General features: G+C 33.0%; 1 protein-coding gene across 1 annotated transcript in view; it reads left to right on the forward strand.

Moving 5' to 3' along the window:
• Window positions 1-5267: 5267 nt before the first annotated feature.
• LOC106470363 overlaps window positions 5268-25521 on the forward strand; it is a 26037-nt gene continuing 5783 nt past the window's right edge. The window contains exons 1-5 of the mRNA XM_022398968.1: window positions 5268-5404; window positions 6594-6681; window positions 9606-9699; window positions 17319-17569; window positions 18037-18174. Of these exons, the coding sequence (XP_022254676.1) occupies window positions 17542-17569; window positions 18037-18174 (166 nt within the window). The 5' untranslated portion in view covers window positions 5268-5404; window positions 6594-6681; window positions 9606-9699; window positions 17319-17541. The remainder of the gene's footprint in view (window positions 5405-6593; window positions 6682-9605; window positions 9700-17318; window positions 17570-18036; window positions 18175-25521) is intronic.

Below are 25521 nucleotides of genomic sequence, written 5' to 3' on the forward strand. Positions count from 1 at the left end.
TATTCTTACTCTCGAAAATCTTCTACAACTTTGGAGAATAGGCGGAGTTTCGCAATACATATCTAACAGCTATGTATGTTTCCAAGTATAAATTTAATCTAAATAACGTTCATATTAAAATAAATACATAACAACAAATTCGTTACAACAACAAGATACCCTCAAGTAGCTTTGCGCTAGATTCAACATACAAAATCCACCCACTTCTTCGCTGATCTCAACCATAATGAATAAGTGGTCAACACTGGCATCTTGGTCAGTAATCAATGCAGTCACAACATTCCTTCATTGGTGTTTTCTAATCTGACTGTCAGATACATAAGCCAGCACCTTCCTCTTCATTAACTGAGTAAAGATCACACAATACACAATTTTCATGTTGTCAGTCATCTTGTTCATCCTCCTTTGACCTCTGCAACACACAGCCTCTGCATCTCATGATTCGCCTCATTATTATTGACATATAAAATCAACCAATCCATCCAGAATCAAGTTTCTTACATGTTGCAAACATAACCATATCCAGCCACCAGACTCAAGCTTTGATTTTTTTTGCATTTGGCTTTAATAGCTCTTTTAATGTACAGCTGTTTTAACTAAATAATGATACACAATTTCTATTGCACCATTAATTAAAATGTTGAATGCAACTATTTCATACATCCTATGGACTCTTGGTCGGTCTACACTGAGTGGAGGGCTATATAACAGATCTACTGGAAACTCTACTTATTATCCAGAATAGCCAGCGAATTGTTGTTCAGTTGGAGAATACATCATCAGGACATACAGTAGGTGTTCATTCAGTGTTTACAAACTTAAAAGTGTTTGTTTGGCAGTTTGTATTACCCCATAAATTAATATAACACTGCAAACAGGTTTTCTTCCATGTGTATATATGTTGGTACTTGAAACAGTTCTATCCAATGTTCAGCTAAGACATCGGTATGGTCCAATTTGATTGTACTCCATTAAAAAAACATATTTTGCTTTCTCCCATGCAATAATCCTATTTGCCCAACTCCTACTGGCGTAACATTCTGAAATAATATTTTGTGTGGCATTTTATCAAGAACTTGTAAAAACTAAATATACTAAATCCACACCCTTGCCTTCATTCAAATGAAACAGACTTTTGGATGGAGTTGAACCCGAGACTCTGCTGTTCAGACAATTGCTTTAGTTCACTAGTATATAATTTATTGTGCCTCGAACTCCCCTCAAGCAACCATTTGCCCTCTTGTTCTATACCAGGTTTCTGTCCTATCTTTTGTTATTTTTTGATAGATATAAAACTCCTGTCAACTTGTTTGCCCGACATTGTTCTCTGAGGATTTTTTCAATGTTATTAAAGCTGCTAATATACATTTCATTTGGTGTTTTGTTGCCTTTGCGCTTTCAATTTACACTCTCATCTAGTGGCAGAAAGGGATTTGAGAGTGATGTTGACAAAGGACTTCAAAATAGTCAATCTGATAGTTAATGTCCCCAAAATAGTATAGATTCTTTGACTAAAACACAAAATGTTTTTGACTAGTTGCAATCATTTGCGGCATCACACAATACAAAGTTGAAAACTAACAACCACAAGGAACCAATAAATGTTATTTTGCTTAATTGTTGATTTTTCCTATTTGCACTATTATCATATCCGTGACCTTGGCTATCTTTAAATGGTATTCCATGTTTCGTAAACTCTTCAAGATTGAATTCTAATAAAGCAGAGCTTATGCCTCTTTGAAATTAATGAAGAAAATATAACTTTCTTTAAGACTTACATCCATTTCTTGAATATCTACCATTCTTAAAACTGCTGACAGCTGCTTCTTATTGCTTATATAAGGGTACAGTTCATTATTATAGAATATCAGTTACCCAGACAGCACAAAAATGCATTCTGCACTTTGGAGCAGTGGTTGTGCTATAAGAGTGATGACCAAATCCATACATTTTGTCAGACAAGACTAGCCCAAGAGTTGAGGGTGGGTGCTATTGTTTATGAATAGTTTATTTTCTCAAAATTATGGGCGACTATACACGAATATGGAAACAAGTAAACAAATTTTCGTTTATTTAATTTTTATAACATATGCATTAATGGCTTCAGTATTCAGGGATTCAGTATTTAATACTTGCTTCACTGAACATGAACCAACAATTATTCTCATTCATAATGGAATCAAACCATTTCATCAATTCCGCTTCAGGTAAAGAATTTACAGGATGATTAAACCTATCAATAGCTCCCTAAAATGCTTAATTTCTCTCTGCCAATAGCCAGGAGTCGTGGATGTCGTGGGTGCTCTAAAAAAGTAATAGTCTAATCTCACTATTAGATCAGACAAGAGTAACCCAAGAGTTGCCTTTTTTAGTCTATAAATTCAAAATTAAGAACGACTATGCAAATATAGCCCTTGGTAGCTTTGCATGAAAATTCTGAAACATACACACAAATACGCAAGCAAACATTTTGCCAAATGCATAGTTGTTATAATTACTTTATTAAATTTGCCTGTTAAATGCTGCAATTAAATTGCAATTAAAGTTTGAAATTTGTAGAACATTTGCATTAATGGCTTCCATACTCTGATAATTAGATAATGAATACTTGCTTCATTGATTATGAATTCATTTTGAACTAGAGTTATAACTATTTCTACATCATAAGGCATTATATACATAAAGTACTTTTCTAGCGATATTCTATGACTTGATATTATACTGACAGGAACAAAAATCTTCGTTAATAAGCAGTATTTTATTTTAGCAAAACAGTTTACAAGAAAAACAAAATATGTGGTACTTATCCATACTTTTCATTTTCTGATAGTTGCCTTCTACGTCGATTTTTTTTAGATGGTAATATAACGCCTTTAAATTGTACAGGTCTATATGTTACTGACGTAACTCTTATTCAATCATCAGTATTTTATATTCTTAAACCAATATTCATAATATCGAGATTTGGTGCCTTGTTTATATCTTTGTTAACTGTTTCTTCTAAATGTGGAAAATATTTTTCTGCTAATTTGATATCCTTTACTTTGTACTCTCATCTATATTTCAATACATTACCAACAGTTGCTTCTACCAATGAACTAGGAATAAAGCAATTATGAAGCCTTCCTTTGAGCCATTTTCTGGGCTTCCTATGATTGCGTTTTCTCTTTTCTTTCCGCCAAATCAGACTTAAGTTTTCTTACCTTTCAGTGATTTTGTAAATAAATATTAATTATAATTATTGATTACTTTAATATTGGTTTTATTTCTCTATTTAAATTATTTCTCTGAGTTCTTCGCTAGCTTAATTCTATTATTGAATTATTAGCTTTTTTATTTCTGAATCACTTGCCGATTGTTCTGTGCACTATTTGTTTGTAATATTTCACATATTGGGGAACATTACAGTACGTGTTCTTTCGAAATTATTCTTGAATGCTATAATTTGCTTCTTGTGTGACATAAGTGACTCATGTCTACAATAATCGTTGCAAGCATTGAAGCTGTATAGTATAAATCTATGGTGGTTCTACACTTGACTTTATAGATCTAAAAGTGTTTGCGAGATGGTCTATGGTATTTTCTGGTTTAGTGATTTCCCTTCGAGTAGTTAGGTGGGAACTTTCGAATAACAGTGGATTCAGCAGAAGCTGTTTGGCGTAACACAACTCTGAATTTTCTAACCTCGACTTAATGCAAAGGAAAAAAGTGACTAGACACAATGTACGACACATTTGAACACTTATGATTTCAGCCAAACAACAATCAAAGTTAAAGGCAAAAGTATTATGTGGTGCCTTTACTGGAAGCTTCTTTAAACCAAGTATATCTATTAAAGTCTGTATATATATTTCTGTTAAAATCATCATTTTTCAGGCTAAGAAAATATGGCATTATGTACTAATAAAAGCATTGTCATTCTTCTCGGGACACAGGGGCTACCCATTTAATTGACACTCACTTCAAAATAAGGGATGCTATATTTTGGTGGCATCATCCTACTTACCAGTAGAAAATACCACTGTCTATTTCTATAGAGAATGCTCTATGTTATTATGTTATCACAATTTTTTCCATGAGAAAGTATATGTGACACTCTAGCTGAATGACCTAGTTCCGTGAGTATCTAGGGCAAGAGAAACTTATGGGTTCCATTGACTGACATTCTATATTAATAACACGTACACAATATCTTGAGAAATCTCAGAACATTTTATATAAGGTGGTAAGAAACACATGATATGTTTGCATACCACTGGTCTCAGTACATGTGGAAATACTATCTACAAATCGTTTCTGATACTGGATAAAGCAATATTTTCTGCGATAATTTTATTTTTTGTAACCAATGCGGTTAATGACGTTGTTCATGTTTGAGATTTTTTGTCAACCAGTAAATTGGAATAAAAGTAAGGTACACCAGAGTGAGTATTATTTAAAATTTCTGTTAAATCGTTAGATGTGGGTTTTCCCAGTAGATCAAGATGTTTGGGTGGGGGCTCAAGTTAAAACGTTTGGGAACGTCTACTCTAACTTTGAACTTTCTCGTCGGTGCTTGTTTTTTGATAACTTGATTATATTTAGAATAATCGAAATTTAAACTTAACATAAGCCTTTGAGTAAAACTAGTTATGTCTTGTATGTTAGATGTTTTTAGTGTTTATTGTGGTAAATAAAAGTTTACGATTAGCATCAATAAGAAAAAAAAATGATGTAGTTTAGTAGGTTGTGTGCTGGGCTGTGGGTCTGAAAATAGGAGGTTCAAGATCACGATATGCCGTTGAATACGCTCTGCAATTTCCATTGTGGAAGCGTTATAAAAGTGACAGCCAATCGCGCTACTTGGTACAAGGTAACTGTGTAGGCGACAGGTGCTATTGACTATTTGTCCCTTACCCTTTCTGAACCTTAGGTTCTCTGACCTGGCCGTTTAGCCCATGTGTTGCATGAGGTGCTACTCAGATCGAAAATGTCAAAATAGAAATAGAAAACTGTATAAATCGTTTTTGTCCAAATTTTCTAGCACTTAGTTTTTCAACAGTTCATTGTCATTGCTATTCTTTTATAATTACACCTGCGGAGTTACAACGCTAGAATCCGGGTGTCGATACCCGTGGTGGGCAGAGCACAGCTAGCCCATTGTGTAGCTTTGTGCATAACTTCAAACATACAAACATTATTACGCAGCGGGTGAAATAGTAATAGGGAGTGGGATATTAGGGGTAGAATTTATGATATTAAACTGCAGTGGATTAATATAGAGGGCCTATGGTTGGGTGGGAGACCTTGTACTCGAATCGACTAGATAAGTGGCCTATGTGTGGATGATGTTCTGAATTTTTGTCGCAAATAAGATGCAAACGAACATCTCAGAAAAAAGGAAAATGAAATAATGTCAACGGCGGTAAGACAGACTAAGTTAAAAGTAGGAACTTATTTTGTAGTTGTTCTTAACTTGAAAGTAGACTTAGGCTTAACCTTCAGGAGTAGTCTAATTTTGTATCGCTGTCAGAAATTATGTGCAGTCGGTGGTACAGTAATTGTCGCCTGTACAGGCTTGCAAAACGCGAGTTAACTGTTAGTGTCACTGTTAGCGTTATTGTTAAGTTAAATTTAAACTCTTAACGTGTCATTAAACATTTCGAACGATGAACTAAAATTGAAATACAGTCTTGCTTTGTAATTGTAGCACGAAAATTGTTTTTGAACCATTGTTTCGTATATTTCGTGTTAAGAGTATGTGCTAATAGTAATACAATCTAATGAAATTATTAAACATATGCATTATATTTGTAAATTATCACGTTTATAATTTCAATTTCTAATTTTGAAATCAGTTATATTTTTGCTTTCAATATTCTTTTAATAACATGAATAATGAATTATAAATTAGTTTTAAAATATTACATTAAAACTTAAACTTTAAAATTGTTGATGGTTGATACTGTTAAGCTCAGATTTCAAAGTAATTGTAGTGTATATTTACACATGATCCACCAAATGGGGAAGTGTATACTTCACCTAGGAGTACTAATGTGTATTAAAATGTAGTATGTAGAAATTAAAAATTGTATATTAATTATCTGTAAATATGCATATTTTTGCAATTATACTAGATAGTTAAGTGTTTAACAAAAGTATAGGAAATAACAAAGCCCATGTAACCTAATGTAATAACTTTTTACTAAACAAATGAATTCATAATTATGATTGAAATATTTTAATGATATTTCAGTCAAATATGAATAGAATAGTTTTGCTATGCTTATATTTAACTTTTTTTTTATACAATTATTTTAGTGTTTGTTAAGTATACTCCTAGTTTTTTTATGCTAAACTTTTACCTTTGTTTTTCTGCTGTACATTATATTTGAGACCACTATACACTTTCCATATATTTAGTTTAATTTCACTCTGAATGACCTAAATGTATTTTGAAATAAACTAGTGTTTAGTAGTAAAATGTAATATGTACCTTTTACAGATAAAACCTGCAAAATATGATATTGTGACAAAAAATAAATTAGAAGTAAGAGGTATAACATATAAGGTATACACAGCATGATTAAGTAGACTTGTTGTACACGTTTCAGTTTCTTAGGAAGGAAGATTCTTGAAGGGACTAAACCATGATTTCATTGGAATTCACCATATATTAGTCACATTGAATTAGATTCTGAGGTAGTTATTTTTATTTTATTTTTAGTTATGGTTCTGTTTAATGTTTATGTATTTCTTTTCCTTCTATCATTTAGTTCAGCTATATTTTTATTTGTCTTAAAAACACTAGCTCACATGCATTCTAGTACATGTTAAATGTTGAACAAGTCATTTTTTATATAAAGAAACCAACACGATGGTTCTCCTAGTGGTGATGTTTGGATACTAAAATTGTGTGAATATGTAAAATAAATGCTAATTTGTAAGTCATATGATATGTAATCTTCTGGTTTGGCAAAGAAATAAGTCTCTGCTCTGACGATTAGCTAGATTGTGAGAGCAGTTAGATTGTGATACTTAAGATATATTTGTTTATTATTAAAAGAGATTTACTGTAGATACTTTCTTGATGAGTTATTGTGATTTGTGATTTTTTTTTTTATAATGTTTAATACTGTTTTTTCATATAGTATTATAAGTTAGGTTTTTCTTTTTCTGGGTTTTTGTTTGTGCTCCACTATTATTATAAGGTGGATTAAAGATAAGGCAGGCAGGTGTGGAGGTTTGACTGCGGTAACATAAAGTGGTGGTACTTCCTTGTGGTGTCCCTGTGTAGGTGGTAGCTGTGTTGAAGTCTGAGGTGGTATATAGGAGATAGTAGTATCCCTTGCTGGCGAGTCTTATCCAGCATGTTAACATCTGCACCTGCTTGGTAAAATCTGTAATGGCCTACTTTAAGCTTGACACATCAGCTTCATTGATCTCCATCATAACTTTATAATAATTTTACATTAACTTTGACATTTTAACTTCTAACTGTTGTTTAACTTATTGCTAAAATACTCGCTTGAGAAAATCAAGTCCAAACAAACAAATAACACAAATACCTCAACATATCAGAAAAGTCTGTTCAGTAATCAATGTAGTATCAAACATTCATGTTATTACCAGGGTAAGATAACAAATTAAAAAATTTTTAAAGCACAATACAAGTTTTACAAATTTTAGAAATTAATAACTTATTTCCTAGTTTCAAGATATCAGTTTCAACTATATCAACAAGCATAGTTCCAATACCTCTAATTTTGTAGACATTTTGCAGTGGCAGACAATGAGGTTTGTCAATGAATGAGATGGCAGTTCAGTACAGTCCAGAGCATTTAACAAAGTCTTGCCTTCAATCTTAAAGCCCTTAAACCATGAAATATTAGAACTGGGCTTTAGTATATTGTCACCAATCCACCCAGAGATTGGCACAAAGCTAGAATAGAAGGATTGTAACTTATTTCTTAAGTAATAACTTCCATTTGGATTTCTTCAAAATGTTTTTCATTATAGGAAATTTCAATCATGTCCACCATGTTCACTCCATCATCTTCTTCACACTCAGAATGTAGACCAGCAGAATATGTTCATGAGTCTGACTGTTTTTGGAAATTCCTGATTCAGTCTCACCAGCATTAGTGGTAGAGCTAGGGAATTATTTCATTTTGTCAGTGTAATTGATAACCTATGAGCATTGATTACTTTGATTTTTGTCAAGTAAAATAATTGATTAATCAAAATTATAACTAAAGCAATTAATGTCCTGTAAAATAATCAATTAATCAAAATTATTGTTTCCATTTATTAGTTTTCAATTATTACAACTATCCAAGTAAGCAAAATATTGCTATTCTGATTTTGTATTATCATCTTTGATTAATTCAAGGCTGTTCAACATAATTTGTATCGTGACTCATTAAAATAATCAACTAATGAAAATTGGTGTTTCCAATTATATTTATTTTCAATCATACCAACTATTCAAGTCTCATGTGAAAATAATTAATCAGATAAATGTAAACAATTAATGAGCCTGACAATTGATTATCAATTCCACTAATTGCCCATATCTAACCGGTAGATACAGTCAGTATGGTTCAGTCAGCTTGAATGCACTAGTAACCATATTTTTGATGAAATCACAATGTTCTTATATTAATAAACATTTTAAAGAAATCAGAAAATAAGTTAGTGTCTACATTAAGAAAAAGAAAGTAGGTTGTAATCCTGCCATATTACCTTTTGTCAGTCTGTGGGTGGAATGGTGACTTATTCTGGATCCCAAGTAGCTTAAGGGTTTTAAAATTGAATGCAAGTATCAATCATTTGAAGGCAAGACTTTCTTATATGTTCTGGATATATTGAGCCATCATCTGATCTACGGACAGATCTGTTTTTCTGCTTCTGCAAAATGTCTACAAAATTGGAGTTATTGGCACTATACCTATTGGTAGAGTTGAAAATTAGTGCCTAGTTTCAAGGTATCAGTTATTAATTTCTGAAATTTGTAAAACTTGTGCTTAATAATTTTGTGATTTATTATCTACCCGGATAGTAATGTAGTTGTTTGATATATTATTAGATTATGTTTTGACTGATCTTAAAATTGTAAACCTAGACCCTAAGAAATGGGTTCAGGTGATTCAAAATGTAAAATTTGAAAAAGTTTCTGTAGTCTATTTCATTGTACAAGATTTAAGAATAAGATAGTTGTTAACTTTGAAACCAAATATTTTGGATGAATTTATGGTAAAGTTGATATAAACCTCCTAATTTCTGATATCTGTGAAGAAGAAGTGGTTTTTATTAATGGAAAAATATTGAAAATTTTTAGTCATTGTTTCAGCCTACCATTGAAAAAAAAATCTTTGAAATAAAATCTTTAAAGAGCAGCAGATTAATATTTTATTTTTTTTATATGATAGCATGGAATAGAAACAAACAAGAAAATATGAAACTTTAATTTTTTGATTAACCTAATAAATTTTGTACTTTAACGAGTAATTTTTGTGGTAACTTTTACTAAACAAGTTCATAAATTACAGGCAGTTGAACAAAAATAATTCTTTAACAATGATACAGTATTATTTAATCTGACATTTTTCTCTCCAACAAATTAGGACTCAAAGCATCGCCCATATAAAATATGGAGCTGTGATAGACAGAAAAGAAAAGCTGTTGTTGCATCATCATTAGCTGAACTTAGAGATAAAGGTATGTTGAAAATTACGTATAGGATTTTTGAAGGCATTGTATTGTAACAAATTGAGCAACTGGTGTAAAACATGATACAGGTTTTATCCCAAGTAGTGGCTTCAAGGAGAACAGAATACTTTATGAAACAATAAGATATACGTATAAAAAATAAGTATTGGTTTCTTAGATGTATAGGATAAATGAATATCCATTACTTTTGTTCTTACATTGACATGTGTATCAAAAGCTTTTGTATCTCCTGCATGTAAATATATCTTGTAACTGCATGGATGATGGTCATTCCGAAACACACTTACCTCTTCTCATACTTTAGCTTTATCCAATGAAAGTTTCCCTTCTCTGCCCATCTAAGCATTGGTATGAATCTTACCTCACTTACTTCAGCCTTTATACCCTATTGTATTGTCCAAAGCAAGTTAAATCTTGTGATTCTCTCCATCTACATCAGTGCTCCTCCTAACCCAGATCTGTATGTAAGCTCCCCATTATTACTTCCTATTCACTTTTCTCGATGGCAGAATGTTATGACAAATGGTTTTACGTGCTTGCTGTAGGTTTCTCTTCAGTGTTGATTGGCTTTAATAATAACTATGCTTTAGATGATTTGCTTTTTGTTTTTTTTTAAACCTGTCTTCTTGGGTCTGGAGTTTGTTGTCTATTTTAGTTATTTTACAAAATAACAAAAATTTGATTTTTAAGTAATAGTTTTTTCAAAGTGATTTCAGTATTATTTTGTGTTTATTTCTCTTCTTTTTATGGGATACTTTCATCATTTTCATTTGGATCCCATTCAGTGGTGGGTGTTGCCTGGTCAGGTATGCCTCTTTCCAAATCTGCACTATCTACCAGTTGACCAATAAAAATTTTCCTGGTAGAAACAAGCTCTGTTGAGATGAGGTGTTCCATAAGACCATCTTATGTGCTTTCCAGGTGGTATACAATTGTAACACAAAGACAAATACACTAGTGGACTACCGCTCATGTACTATCATGTATAAAGCTTAAGGGGATTTTTTTCCATCCCTGCTGACCCCTAGATTGAATAAATTGGGGTTGGTTTTCTTTTCAAAATAGAAACGTGATTCACCTATTGCATTGTCTCTGTATCATCATTTCCTCAGGACTCCCCAACGCGAGTATTTCCCATTTCTCCTACTGGAGCATGGGAATCCTTACCACTCCCAGTTTCAGTCACTGGAGTGGTGGACAGAGGTTTATTCCTCTTGAGTGATGCTTGAGCTCATTATTCCACTCAAGGAGAAGAGGGTGATGCTGGGTGCCCTTCTACCAATAACCCTGGATGATTTTCCCAGATGTATGGTAGGAGCAGGACCAGTTTATAGAGGAGCCTCCTCATAATTCTGGTTCAGAGATGACTCCTTACTATCTGGTTGAGTTGAGCATGGTCCTTCTTTTTGGTCATTCTCTTCATTTCGATGATCATGGAAAAGGGCCCTCAATTCTTCATAATTTCACACATGGAGTGTCAATACCTGTGCCATTGGTTGGAATTAGTTTGTTCCACATCTTCCTCATAATTCTGGAGGCAGGAGGTGTTACCCTGCCTCTCAAATTGGGGAGTTGGGATTTCTGTTTGTAATCTCAGGCTGGGTAATCTCTGTTTTTTCAGATTGAGTGAGGTGTGACAGGTCACATAATTCTGAGTTGGGTTTGTTGCATTTTCCGCTTCTTCAGGTTGGGGTGAGGGTTTGTCCACTTTTGTGTTGCTTGCCTTCTTTTCTTAATTTTGGTGGCTCGATATGCAACATTCTGTAACTTTCAGGTTGGGATCCAATAACACCACTTTACTAAACAAGACTAAACACAAAGTGGTCCTCATGCCCTAGCCATTACGCCTTGGATCTAGATTTGAGTCCACAGCCCTATAATTGTAATGACGAGATGTGGAACCTTATCTGCCTGTTTGGAGCTTAGACAAATGCTTATTCTTCTAACGATGTTAGGATTTTGCCTCTCTGACCAGGCAGCATATACCACCTAGGAATTAGATTTCATGTCCGAGCGAAGAGCATACCTGTTCCAGAATTAGTGCAGCCCCCACTAGTTTGCTATTACTATATCTCATGTTCACACATCTTTCTCTATGCAGATGCTTTCTATGTAGATTTTGCCATCATCAACCCCTCCACCTTGTCAACGTTAGTGTGTTTTGGAAGTTAACATTTTCCTATACCGAAAATGTTTCCAATAATATTTGTCTCCTTTCACACCATCCACCCATCCTCCCCACAAAATGGCTGGTTTTGGGTCTGCTAATTGGGCCGTCTTGAAAAGTGAATAGAGGGTAATAATGCGAAGCTTATATACAGATCTAGGATAGGGGTCACATTAATGTCAGTGGAGGGAATCACAAGATTTAACTTGCTTTGGGCAATATAGTGGGTTATAAAGGCTGTAATAAGTGATATAAGATTCATACTAATGCTTAGATGGGTAGATAAGAGAAGCTTTCGTTGAGATAAAGCTAAAGTGTTAGCGGAGGCAAGTATTATTGGAAATGCATTTTCAGTATTGGAAAATGTTAACTTTGATTCAATTTTCATAAATAAACAGATTGGTTTGAGTGCTTTTTTTGGATCATATATTGTAAATGTATCTTTGTACATGCTTGTTTTTCATGTTACAATGACAATGTAAATCAATGTTGTAAAGGTAAAGAATATCTTGTTACTTGGTTGATTTTTCTTATGTGTATGGTAAATAAAAATTTAATTAACTTTGAAGACCTGAATTTGTTTTGGAATAATTTCTCCATTCGTACATGTGTTGTAAAGTATATGTTTGAGTTAATGGAGATAAAACATTTGGGTAAGAATTATCAGTTCTCATATATTAATAACACAAACATAAGTAAAAAACATTAGTGATGTGAAAAAAAAGAGACTTGTGATTGTTAATAAAAACTCTTAAAACTTTTTGCTGAGTGTGTAGATGTGGTGAAAAGAATAAATAAGATTTCTTAGTTTCATTTATAGGAATTTTGAATTTACTAACAAGAATGTTAATATAGCATTATACAATTTTTTTGTGAGGCCTCATTCGAAGTAGTATAATGTGTGCAGACTTAGTTCTCTTACCAAAGAAAGGAAAGGATATCAACATGTAAAGTGTGTGAAGAGATTAACTACTAGAATGATGCCTAGTTTAAGCGATTTAATTGATGAGGATATGTGTGGAAGTTTAAACAACATATTTTCTTTGGAGTGTAAAACAAAAATTTGAAGTCTTTATTTTATGTGTTCACAATTGTCTTCTTATGGGTTGCCTTTGTTTTATTGGTGAAATATGGGAAATTTGCAAATATAAGCCAAACTATTAGGTTTAATAGGTTTAAGATTTGAGAGTATAGTTTTTTTTGGGTAGACATTTGGTTGTGCAGGGCCATATTTAAGTTGTATTAACAATGTTCAATTTTAATTTAGAGGTGATTTAGATGGGTTGAATCAATTACCTTGCCTTTTCTTATGTTTTGGCCCATTGAGGTTACCCAATATTCTCAAACAATGAATTTCACTATTTGAGAGTTTAAAGTAACCTTAAATATAGGCATGCACATTCATTTACTTATCAAAGCAAAAAATCTATTCCAAATATTATACCTATTACTCCTAATATTTGAGTTTATAATTCCAATCTTTTTTGTATTCCAACACCCAAACAGTTAACCCACAAGAAAACTCAAACATAAATCTGATAATAGGAAAATTTTATATTCATAAATCTATCATCAAAATCTTGAAACAATTCAAACTACATGTATCAGCAGGCACCACATCAATATATAATTATTTCACATCTTCACTTTTTTAATGAATTAGGTTTGCCTAAGAATAAGGTTAGATCAGTGTCACAGAAGCTCAAAGTAGCCACTATTTGTAAAAGACCCATGAAAAAAAAAAAAATTCTGAAAATGCATTATGCAGCCTTTTCAAACTAGAAAATTAACAGAGTTTTATGATTTAAAAATTAACCTTTATGATTTTTTAGGGTAAAGTAAAAAGAAATTACCTAAAAAGTGGAATTTTTAGGATGTGCATCAGAACAACTACAAAAGATTGATCAAGGTTACAGAAGGCCATCCAGTCCATCATTATCACCTTTCCACTTGAAAATACAACAAAATTGCACGTGAATCCAATTATGTTGGTAATGGCAAATATTCAGTTATAAACCAGGTACAAAGATCTATTTTAAGGATTTAAGGGTAAAAATTGATGAGTAGCTCATTCATTCATGTGTTAGGTATAGACAAGAGGTTTTTTATAACATAAAATTTAAGGATAATAATGGACATGTTGGTCAATCTAGGCTGTCCTGTTCACTAAACTAAACTTAATAATAAAAAGAAAAAAATAAACTCAGAGTCAATACTTATCCAGCCTTCCCTTAAACTCCCTCAAATTTACTGCATCTACAACATCTGAAGGCAGCCCATTCCAAATGCCAACCATCCTGGTAGAGAAATCTATCTTAGCTGAAGATGAATCCTGCCGTGCCAAAATTTATATTTGTATTCATTAACTTTACCATTGACAACATTAACACTGTCCATGGGCATCTTCTTCTGCACATTTCACAAGGTTTTAGTGAGTTACATTAAAGATTTAATTAAACCATTTTCTTCTCATGGTATAACAATAAATATAGCTAATAATCCATAATGGTATATAAGTTTTAAGTTCTTACTTTTATAAGGCAATATTAAAAATAAAATCTAGAATTCCCCTTGTGTGAGAATTGTGACATTAGCTCTCTTGGCATCCCCTCTTCTCTAAATTATTTACCACCCCCTCCAAGAAGTACAAAATTCAATGTAAATTACTTGTGACAGTATCATCATCATTCAGGCAAAGCATAATTTTTATAATCTTCAATCTTATTTGGTTACAGAGGCATGTAATAGACAATCAGACCCCTTTTGACATGCCCACCTATCACATCCTCTCTTTCAAAAATTGCCAATTGTTTCCTCTCATGTTCCATCTGATGTCCTTAAAGAAAGGAACCCCAGAGTGAACACAATACTCCAAATGTGGTCTAACCAGTTACCGATATGATAAAATTATAACTTCTTTGTATTTAGATTTGTATTTAGCACATCAGTAGATATGACCTAATATCCCATTTGCCATATCACACTGCTTGGATATCTTAAGAGATTGATCAGTCAGAACACCAAGATTCATTTCTTCCATAATGCTGTTAAAGTTATTACCATCAAAATTATACATATAATTCATACTATGATAACCCACATGCATTACCTTGTATGTATTATGGTTAAAAGTTATCAACCAATTATACGCCTAACTCCTCAAATAATCTAAATCCTTCTTGTAATGCAACAGTATGCTCCTTATAACAAACAACACCCAAGACCTTAATACCTTCAGCAAATATGAGTAATTTATTGACTGTTCCTTCATCTGTGTCATTGCTGTGAATCAAATGGTGCAAATATACTAATACCAAGCTCTGAGGTGCACCATCTGTGTCATTAATCCAGTTTGACTGAACTCCTTTTATAATAATCCTCAGCTTTCTCTCATCCAGCCACTTTTCTGTACAATAAGTCAACCTATACCCATACTTAGAGGGATAATTATTTTAACAAACCTTGTATGTGGTACCTTACCAGATGTTTTCTGGAAATCTAGATACACTACATCACACCTGTACCCATATCTACATAAGTATTAACCTCTTCAAAGAATGTCAGGTAAGACTTTTCCTTAGTGAAACCAGGATGCAAAGACTAAATAAGAGATTATTGTGTCTGGATCAACAGTTATGCCAGTTAGATTTGTAGAACAGATTTAAAAACAAAGTAGAGATTTTGTTAAGGGCTCTATTTAAGCAGGTTTGAAAATTGCATGGGGAAATACTAAAAGCTTGTTGAGTAATGTTTGAATTAAGAATAAGTTGAAAATAAGTAAAATTTATTTTGCACTATTACTGGAAGGATGCAATAAATTTTGGAATAAGAGGATTTGATTGTGGTGAGCATCTTAGATGTCATTGGAATTATGGAGTTTTTGAGACTTTGCTTTTGATATTGATAAGGCATACTTACTAACTAGAAAATTTACTGATAACATTAAACTCTTGAGTATTTCTAACTGTATTGAGGATTTTGAGGTATTACAGAATGATTTGGATCAATTAGTAAGTTGGATAAGTATTTGGTAAATGAACTTTAATTTTAGTAAATGCAAGATAATATTTGTTTTACCAAAAATTGGAACATGTTTATGATATAGATGAGAACCCACTCAATAGTGTAACTGAAGAAAATAATCTTGGCTTAATGCTAGGTACATCACTCAAGCCATCAAAGCAGTGCTCTGTTGTGAGTTGTAAAGTTAAAGAATTTTAGGGTGTACTTATAGACACATTGATTACGAGATAACAGAGATAATTATCTCCCTACAGAAATCACTAATTAGGCCTCACTTGGAATACTGTGTACAGTTTTACTGCTTTAATCCCCTCATTTAAAAAAGGACATCATTGAAAATGGTTCAGAAGAGAGTTACTAGGATGATTCTAGGGATAGAAAAATGATCTTATAAAGATAGGTTAATATCTCATATTCTCTTGAGAAAAGAAGCATAAGAGGTAATCTTATTAAATTTTACAAGATTATCTGGGGTATTGAAAGTATAAAGTTTTATTTGAGCCATTTCTTGGTAATTTTCCTTTGTTTAAGGTTGCATTTATAGCCTCCACTCACCTATAAGCCTAAAAGCTCACATATCAGATCTACCATTAGCAGTGTTACTTGTGCAATGGACTGAATCCATATTGAAGAATTGACAGTCACTATAATTCTGAACTTACTATGTATATGTTTACAAAAGTTTGCAATTTTTCAGTAAACTTGAAAGTATGTTGTATACAAAAAATCTGATATTTTTTTTATAAAGTATTTGTATGAAACATGAATTTCATGGGAGGGATAACTTGTATTTATTTTCACTTTAAAGTTTTTATATTTAATTTGCATAATCTCTAGAACCTAAATCAACAACAAAAGTTTTTCTTTATGTAACATTATTTTTTTTATCTGTAAAAGAATAACACATGTTCATTAGACAAATTTATAATCATATTGTAAAACTCGCCTAAAAAGTATAAATCTGAAACTAGTGTACCAGTATTTCGTCAGATACAATGACATTTAGATTACCGTGTATTACAACATGTAATGAAATCACCTAATAATAATAAGTCAGTTTAAGTGACATTCTTGAAATTAATTCTGAATAAATGCAAATACATGTGTATGTTTTATGCACACTCAATTATACAGTTGAATTGGTTGCCTAATACTAGTTATGCAGTGGTATTGCATTAGTCAGACCTGCATCAATAGTTACCCCTAACTACAAAAAGTGTTTGGACCTATATCCTTTGACATTGGGTGATCTGTAATCAACCAATCATCAGTCAGCTTTGCAGTGTAGGTGTATTTATTTTGTGGATCACATTACAGAAGCATTTTTGCATAAAGAAACTATTGTTTGTTTTTATTACTAAAATTAAAGTGAAACATAGTAAAAATAACACAATTTAATTTTTATTTCCATATTTAGCCATTCTATAAGAGAAGTAAAATGTGACAGCTTGTTTTACCAAACATATCACTAGACAGATACTAGGATTTTACAACTGAGTGCCATATTTTGAAGTTTGAACTTCAATATACTTGCACTCTTTACTTCAAAACAGACATCGACCAGAAGTTTTTCACATCAATATTGGAAAATCCTAAACCTACTTCAGTCGTTAATTCCATACTGGATGAAATAATTGAACATGTTACAATGGAAAAAAAAACATGCAGGTAAGTGCCTAGTTTAAGATGACTGCATGATGAATAGGCTCTCAAAAAAGTCTTCTTTCTCTCCCTTATTGTGAAATATAAAACAGACCAGTGAATCCTTGCTTTATTGCACTTTGCAAAGATGAATAAAGCATTGGGCCAATCCATTAGATACTATACATATATATATGTGTGTGTTTGTGTGAGGGAGAGAAAAATATGAATTAACAGGGGTTGGATGTGAGTAACAGTTAGAAAATTACAATGCAAGTCAGTTAGAAAAGGAACACTACATTATGTCTGCAACAATGTAATATTAATTACATAATAGTGTAAGTCGTAACCAGTGGTCTAATCTATGAAAATTTAGAGTAGCAATAATTTGCCAGCATTATATAAAATTATCATTACAAATTCAATTTTTAAATGTAAAGAAGTAAGCTAATTGTCACAACACACTTATGCAATTTGGTAACTTTTTTTTTCAGGTGGTGGTACAGTCCTTGACAGTACAATTAAAGGTTGGATAAAACAATGCCCATGGCCAGAGATTGTTACAAAAGCAGATGGACTCAAATCCATATTTTGTCACCACTGTGAAGTTGTTGGAAAGAAGAATGTGATGGGTACTACTGATTCTCTTAATATTCAGGTTTCTACATTTAAAAACCACAATGGCAGCAGTTACCACTTAGATGCAGTAAGAATGAGTGTAAAGAGAAAAACTAAAAGTGTGGAGTACATCAATAGTGATGATGAGAATTTGAGAGTGTACATCTGAGTATAAAGTGAGTGAGCAAGTCTGATAAGTTAGTATTTCGAACAATTTATTTCTGTGCTAAGTTGGATTATCCAAATGAAGCCATAAATAAACTACTAGCTTTTTACTCCCTGAATGGTTTGAAAATGGAAATGAAAAATTGAAGTTGAGCATCAATAACGGAGTGCAGAAGGTCGTAACAAACTATTTATGTAATGACATAGTGAAAAATCTCCAAAGATGTGACTTTTATGGTGTCATGATAAATGAGTCGTGTGATCTAGGACTTGGAAATAGCTAGTCATTTGTGTAAAATATGTACATGAAGACAATGTTGAGACATCCTACACAGAGAGTGTAAAGCTTGATGATGGCAAAGTCTATACAATTACCCAACATTTGAAGGTTACCTTTGATAAATTAGGAGTAGACATGTACAGGTGGAATTGGTACTATGGTAAGTTACAGAGCTGGTGTAGTTGTGCAAATAAAGTCAAAGTTTTCCCCATTTGTTACACAGACACACTGCTTGGCCCCCAGACATACACTAGGGGTGTATCAATGTCATCAAAAACATTAATCCACTTGAAAACTTCAAATAAAGATTCAACAGTTTTATTGTTTTTTCAGCAGCTCTGCAGTAGAATGTGCAAAATTGCATAACACTCAGAGCATTTCTAAACAAAGAATTGCAAATCGAAGAACCACACCTTGTGAGATGGTTAAGCATAAGAAGCAAGTGCAGTTGATGCTATGTATCATTGTTATCCTTGTGTTGTAACAACATTTTCTGAACTAGGTACAACAGACACAACAGCTAAATCACTACACATACTTTAACAGCCATAAAACAGCTTTAATTACAAGCCACGTTATATGTCCATAATGAAATTCAAGTGTTGTGGATTTCAGCAGGAAACCACTAGTTGAGTCTACTTTAGCTGGAATGGATGAGCTAAAGAAAGTTGGTGAAAATTACAGAGATGGTGAGCACTTTGGAATATAATGATGGATGTATGAAAGGTGTAAAATTTTCAGTTTCAGAAGGAACCACTTCAGAAATAAAGCAGCTGATGTGTAAATTGGCAGATACTGACAGAGGCAAAATTTGATTATTACCATATTTGTCCTCGGGAAAATTATATGGATCTCTGTATTAATAAAGATCACCTTTGAAAATAGCTATAGGCCAAGATTTTTTTAAGCCAAATTATAAACTAGGAGATGCTGCAGAGAACAACAGAACTTAATAAGAAATAATGATAGGCTTACAAAACAATATGGAAACATCATCCATGATCTGGGACCTAAAGTTGTGCTTTCCATTTTTCATGAAGACCTTGCAGATTTTTAAGGAACCAATAAACTCACCAAAATTTCAAATGATACTATGAAAAATACCTGTTCTTTACAAAAGTAGTTTAGTACAAAATAAATGGTATTGCTTCAAAGGCATATTGAAAGGGAAACATAAAAATTCAAAAACTGAACATTTGTGTAAAAGGGTTATTTAAACTGCATGGCGACCAACTTCCTAACGTCAAAATTATTTCAGATAGCTTTCTGCTTTTGTGTAACAAGTGTTAATTGTGAAAGAGCCTTTTCTATAGAAAACAGGCTCAAGACAAAATCAGCTCTATGAAGACTGAAAAGATACTGTTTAATGAGAATTGTAATGTTAGGCCTAAAAATTTCATCGTATGATCTCAGTCTTGCTACTAAAATGTGGGACAGTGCTAAGAACAGAAGGGCAATGCTTTCACAATCAGAAAATTAAAAATAAATAAATGTGTAAATTGTGTGTGTTTTTGTAATACTTTTTTGAGGCCAAGTACACAATATGATAATATTGACAAGTTTAAACTTCTGACAAGGTACCTTAATTGTGCTCTCATACCATAGCTATTTTTGTTCAATTCTACCCTCTATTTGCAAAATGTTTTTCGCATGCCAAAAGACTTTATTCCTATGTACCCTCTCAGTTCACATGGTTGAACTGATTCATGCATGCAAATTATCATCTGACAAACCTCCAGCAATAGACATGCTCCACACACATGACTCATGTGACTCCCTCTATGTTATTCTATCTAACCATCACTTCTTGTTTGGTAGTGCTTGTGTTAAGACGTTTTCTTTAGTGCTCTTTTAAATCAAATTTGAATTTTCATAGTGCTTATTTCTAGTTTACAACCTGTACTTTCCATTTTAATATTTCGTAGTAGTATTATTTCACTTTTGAAACCCAGTTACGGAAATTAATTAATTTTCCATGTTTGTCTTTCTTTACCAACACATTTGTGTTTGGTTCGCATTATGAATTCTGAAATAAATGTTACCACGTTAGAGGTTGTACCTTCTACTGACACATTTACTCAGGCTTCAGGTGGGGGTAAATTGACTTTGGAATTATTGGTAATTATTTGTCAAGAGATTGATCGTTATTTGAACCAACCTTCTTCTCCTGATGTTGCTCAACTTCCTCCTGAACAAGACAAACCTGTATGGGATGATGATGGTTTTGACAGCCTTTTTCTTCCACCTGAGTTTGCCGTGTGTTCCCCAGTTGCTCCTGTGGGTTCCGTTAGGACTAATATGGCTTTTTTTTTTGGACATGATTTCACAGGTATGTTCTGTTTCATCCCTTTCCCTGATTTCATATAATCCTGTACTTTCCTTGTTACATGATACTCCTTCCTTTCAGTATTTTGTATTTCCACCCTCTCCTTATGTTGGGGTTCCTGCTGAGAATTTTGTATTTCAGTTACATGATGGCGTGAGCATGCCTTGCCCTCTCCAGGGTTTTATTCCAGGCTGTTTGTGGTGCCCAAGAAAACTGGAGATTGGCAGCCTGTGATAGATCTGTCACACCTCACTTTTCGGTGCTGCCAAGGAGTCATTTCTCACTTTAAGGTGGGCTTTTTCTCTTGCTTTATGGATGACCAAAGTTGACATCTCGAATGGTTATCTCCATATTCTCATATCAAGACACAACTATAAGTTTGCTCACCATGGGGTAGTTTATCAATTTTGTTCTCTTCCATTTGGCATACATCTTCTGTTGGGTGGTCAAGGCTTTTGTGGGTCTTATGCACACTCGAGGGTTGTGCTTCCACCATTACATGGATGACTGACTTCTCTTGGATCATTCCGTACTGGAGTCCACCCAACAAACTCCTCTGCTTCTTTTGTTATCTCCATATTCCCATATCAAGACACAACCATAAGTTTGCTCACCATGAGGTAGTTTATCAGTTTTGTTCTCTTCCATTTGGCATACATCTTCTGTTGGGTGGTCAAGGCTTTTGTGGGTCTTATGCACACTCGAGGGTTGTGCTTCCACCATTACATGGACGACTGACTTCTCTTGGCTCATTCCGTACTGGAGTCCCCCTAACAAACTCCTCTGCTTCTTTTGGTGGATTGATAAAGTTGGAGAAATCCTTCCTTACTCCTACCCAATATCTTATCCATTTGGGTGTTTTGTTCAACACTCATCTCAGTCAGGCCCAACCTTCTCCTCTTCAACTCCATTCATTGGAGTTGGCTGTTATCAACATGCTTACTGCTCGTGAATATCTATCTCTATTGGAGATGCAGTCTCCTATGGTGGCACTTATCCCCATGGGATGTATTTATGTGAGAAACTTTCAGTGGACTCTTCACGATCATTGAAACCTTGCACAGGATCACTTGGATGCTCCTGTTACCCCTTGTCCTACCCTTGTAAATGATCTGCATTGGTGGTTGGACAAGGCTCAAACTTTGGCAGGGTTTCTGCTTCCTCTCCTTGTCTGGATTTGCATCTTTTTTCAGAGGCGCGAGTTGAGCACCAAGTTGCTTCTGGTCTATGGTCTATTTTGCAAATAGAGGACAGCACTGAATGAGAATAGCTATGTATAGGAGCAGAAGTAAGTACTTGTTGGAAATATATTTTCAGTGTATGAAAATTATAACTTTTATAATATAAATGATTCAATCATTACATAAACCAGCATATATATGTTTGTCCATAATACTGAATTACTGACCACCTTTTTTCAGATACTGACAGAGGCAAAATTTGATTAGTATCATACTTATTCTGACAAAAATTATCTGGAGCACTGTATTAATTAAGATCATCTTTGAAAGTAGCTACAGGCAAAGCTTATAAGCCAGATTATAAATTACAGAACAGAGAATTTAATAAGAAACTTGGATGTCTTAAAAACAAATCCAAGTTCTGGTAATGTTTTTATAGATTGCTTACATATTTATTTCATTCCTGAAAATGTTTTTGTGTTCATTTATATCTGTTGGAAAGCTATGAAGATTTTCTTCTAGGACAAGACTTGGGTAAGCTTAACCTGGTTTAGCAAGTATAGTAGATGATGTCGGAATATTCTGATTACCCAAATCCTTATTTATTGAATATTATTGTTAAGTTTGCCATTTTCAAACAACACACATAGATAAGAAAACTTATTATAATTAATTGAAAATAAACTATTTATTAGACATAAATTGATGTCGACCAAGGAAATGGTTAGCAAAAATATTGTTATCTACCCTGACCTGATGATATTTTGAAATATCTTGTCAGAGGTCATTGATAAGTGTATGTAAGTTTTTGTGGTGGTTTTTTTTTTGTGATTTGTAGCTGGAAGAATGACTATTGCAATCAGCAGAATAATGTATCAAAAGAAATGTATTATAGAATATCGATCAAGTTGAAACTGATTGGATACATATAAAATAGAAAAAAATTTATGTTTTTTATAACGTGAAACTAGATATTATTTAGTAAGTTCTAATTTTCATGCAGTTTGGCTTATATTTCTACAGTGAGAAGGGAAAAAATCAAAGAAAGTCAATTATATAAAGGGTTGATACTTGTATATAATATGAACAACCTTGATCTGAAAGTAGACTTAATGCATAGGAAATTTCACTATTTATATTCATTTAATCAATTAGAGGAGTTAAAACCAGTGAAATTCAGGTTTGGTTGCAAAAATATATGTGTAAGTAACCGTAAGTGTTATATAGAGATGAAGTGCCATATTTTATTTTAACTGTACCTGATTGGGAATTTCATAGTGAGGAGCTGGTAAGTACATCTTCTGAAAGTGTTTACCAATCCATAAAAGTTTTCAAACTTTGGTTAGCACACGATGTGGTTTGGTAAGCATTTTTATTTGGATATACAAACATGATATAGAGGCAAATAAATTATCATTTTTATTTACTGATTTATTTGCATCTTAATCTATTTCATTACAAGACACAGCATTATTTAACTCTACTTCTCGTCACATTTAATGTAGGGTCACCTAGAAAACACCACAATTTGAGATTTTAATTTTGACCTACCCATTGCCACCTCAGAACTTCAGAAGATGTATATTAATGAAGTTTTTGATCCATATCAAGAAATATATGGCAAGAATGCTACATTTAAACATCTCAAGTGCAATAAAAACTGAGAAAGCCAAAGGACTAGGATGTAAACATCTCGTGTATTATTTGCAAACTTTTGGACAGTAATTGTTAGATCACTAAGTGTGGAATAAGATGAAATTGTTCACCAAGACATTTCTTCCACCTGGAAAAAATAATTTCATTTGCAGGAACATGTTTTGATACAAACTGTTTCAAGCATTCCCACTCATGCATCACAGCCTGCTGGGGTGGCTTACTTGACTATTGGCTTCCCTCCTCTGAATTGTGACCATCAGATTCACTGGAGAATAAACATTCAGAGTAGTGAGTAATTAGATTCTTAAGCTCATCTTTGCCATAGTTTGACAAGTTGTTAGATCCTGTTGGTCAGAACTTTGGATCTAAAATATCAAAATCTTTAATTACATGCTTGCATACACCTGACAAAAATCTATCTTCTTTAATACAATTCTACATCAGCTGTGGTTCCTTTAACTTGAACACCTTTGTAGGTGTATTCTCCTGTTTCCTCTTCAAATACAAGATGTTCCTTCATTTTCCTAACATAATGTCCATCTTGTGTGTCTCATTCATGGTGTCAGCAAATGATATAACTGGAAAGAAGTTGATAAGTTTATAATTTTTAGTGAAAAATCCTTCATATTTAAGAAATATAGAAAATAAACTGATTTAATCGTTTTTAAATGTCCCTTAGCAACAGAAGCTTCATCTGGGTTTAATCTAGATGCAATATGTTTGAGATAATGAATTGTGGTTTTACAGTTTTTACTTATAGCTTTCATAGTCCTGTGCTTACTAGCAATCCATTGAATGGCATTTCACTTCCCATGTGTTCCAGTCACTTCATTCAACAAATCAGCAATCTCCTCCATTTCTTGCAAATGTTTGGAAGAGTTTAAATAAAAATTAAGTATTCCCTGTTTTGTGGTTTGAAACCCTGTTACATGCTTCATCCCATTACATGCATCAAAATACTAAGCTGTAATCTGTGTGTCACACAGTGAATCCCTAGAAGATGTATCACATATTTTTGAAGGAAGGTTAATATGCCACCCTTTGAACCAAAGTTGACACTTGCATCGTCTGACCCAAATCTAACAAATGTTTTCTGCCATGCCTGGATCCCAATCTATCCTATATAAAAGCCAGTGTGTGTGTGTGTGTGTGTCTTGTCATGCTTGATTTCTCAAAATAGGAGAAGTCATAAAAGCCAAAATGCATTTATCCAGATAAAATAGGTCGATTGCTGTCTGCCCATTATGATTTTAGTGACAGGAGTGCAAGGGTCCTGTGAGGGGGAGAGGTGCCATGAAACCTTATAAGTTTATTGAGTGGTAGCCTAAAGTGAAGATGTAGGGTGGGATCACCTAGCATAGAGCCAAGTGCATAAAATTTATATTGAAAAGTAAATATATCGATTCAATTTTAAACTTAATTGTTTCTGAATTAAGTTATTTTCTGTTATATCACCAATATTTTAAATAAAAAACAAAACTCTTTAGGCAACGGAGACTTTTTTTAAGTTATGAAATAATCTTCTACTCTCATCTTATAAATGCATATTAGAAGTTGTTAATCAAACTTATTTTTACCAATAATACAGGCCTGTGAATTTAAACTTCTTAAAGGTGGTTTTGATAACAGATTTCCAATAATTCAGCTATGCAGATTTTGAAAATAATATTCATTTTTTTCTATCATGTAAGGATTTTTTACAAATTGAGAAGAATGGAAAAAAAACTTACTTGGATCAAATTATTATTTTGTT

Source organism: Limulus polyphemus, unplaced genomic scaffold, assembly GCF_000517525.1.
Source record: "Limulus polyphemus unplaced genomic scaffold, Limulus_polyphemus-2.1.2 Scaffold3965, whole genome shotgun sequence".
NCBI lineage: Eukaryota > Metazoa > Arthropoda > Merostomata > Xiphosura > Limulidae > Limulus > Limulus polyphemus.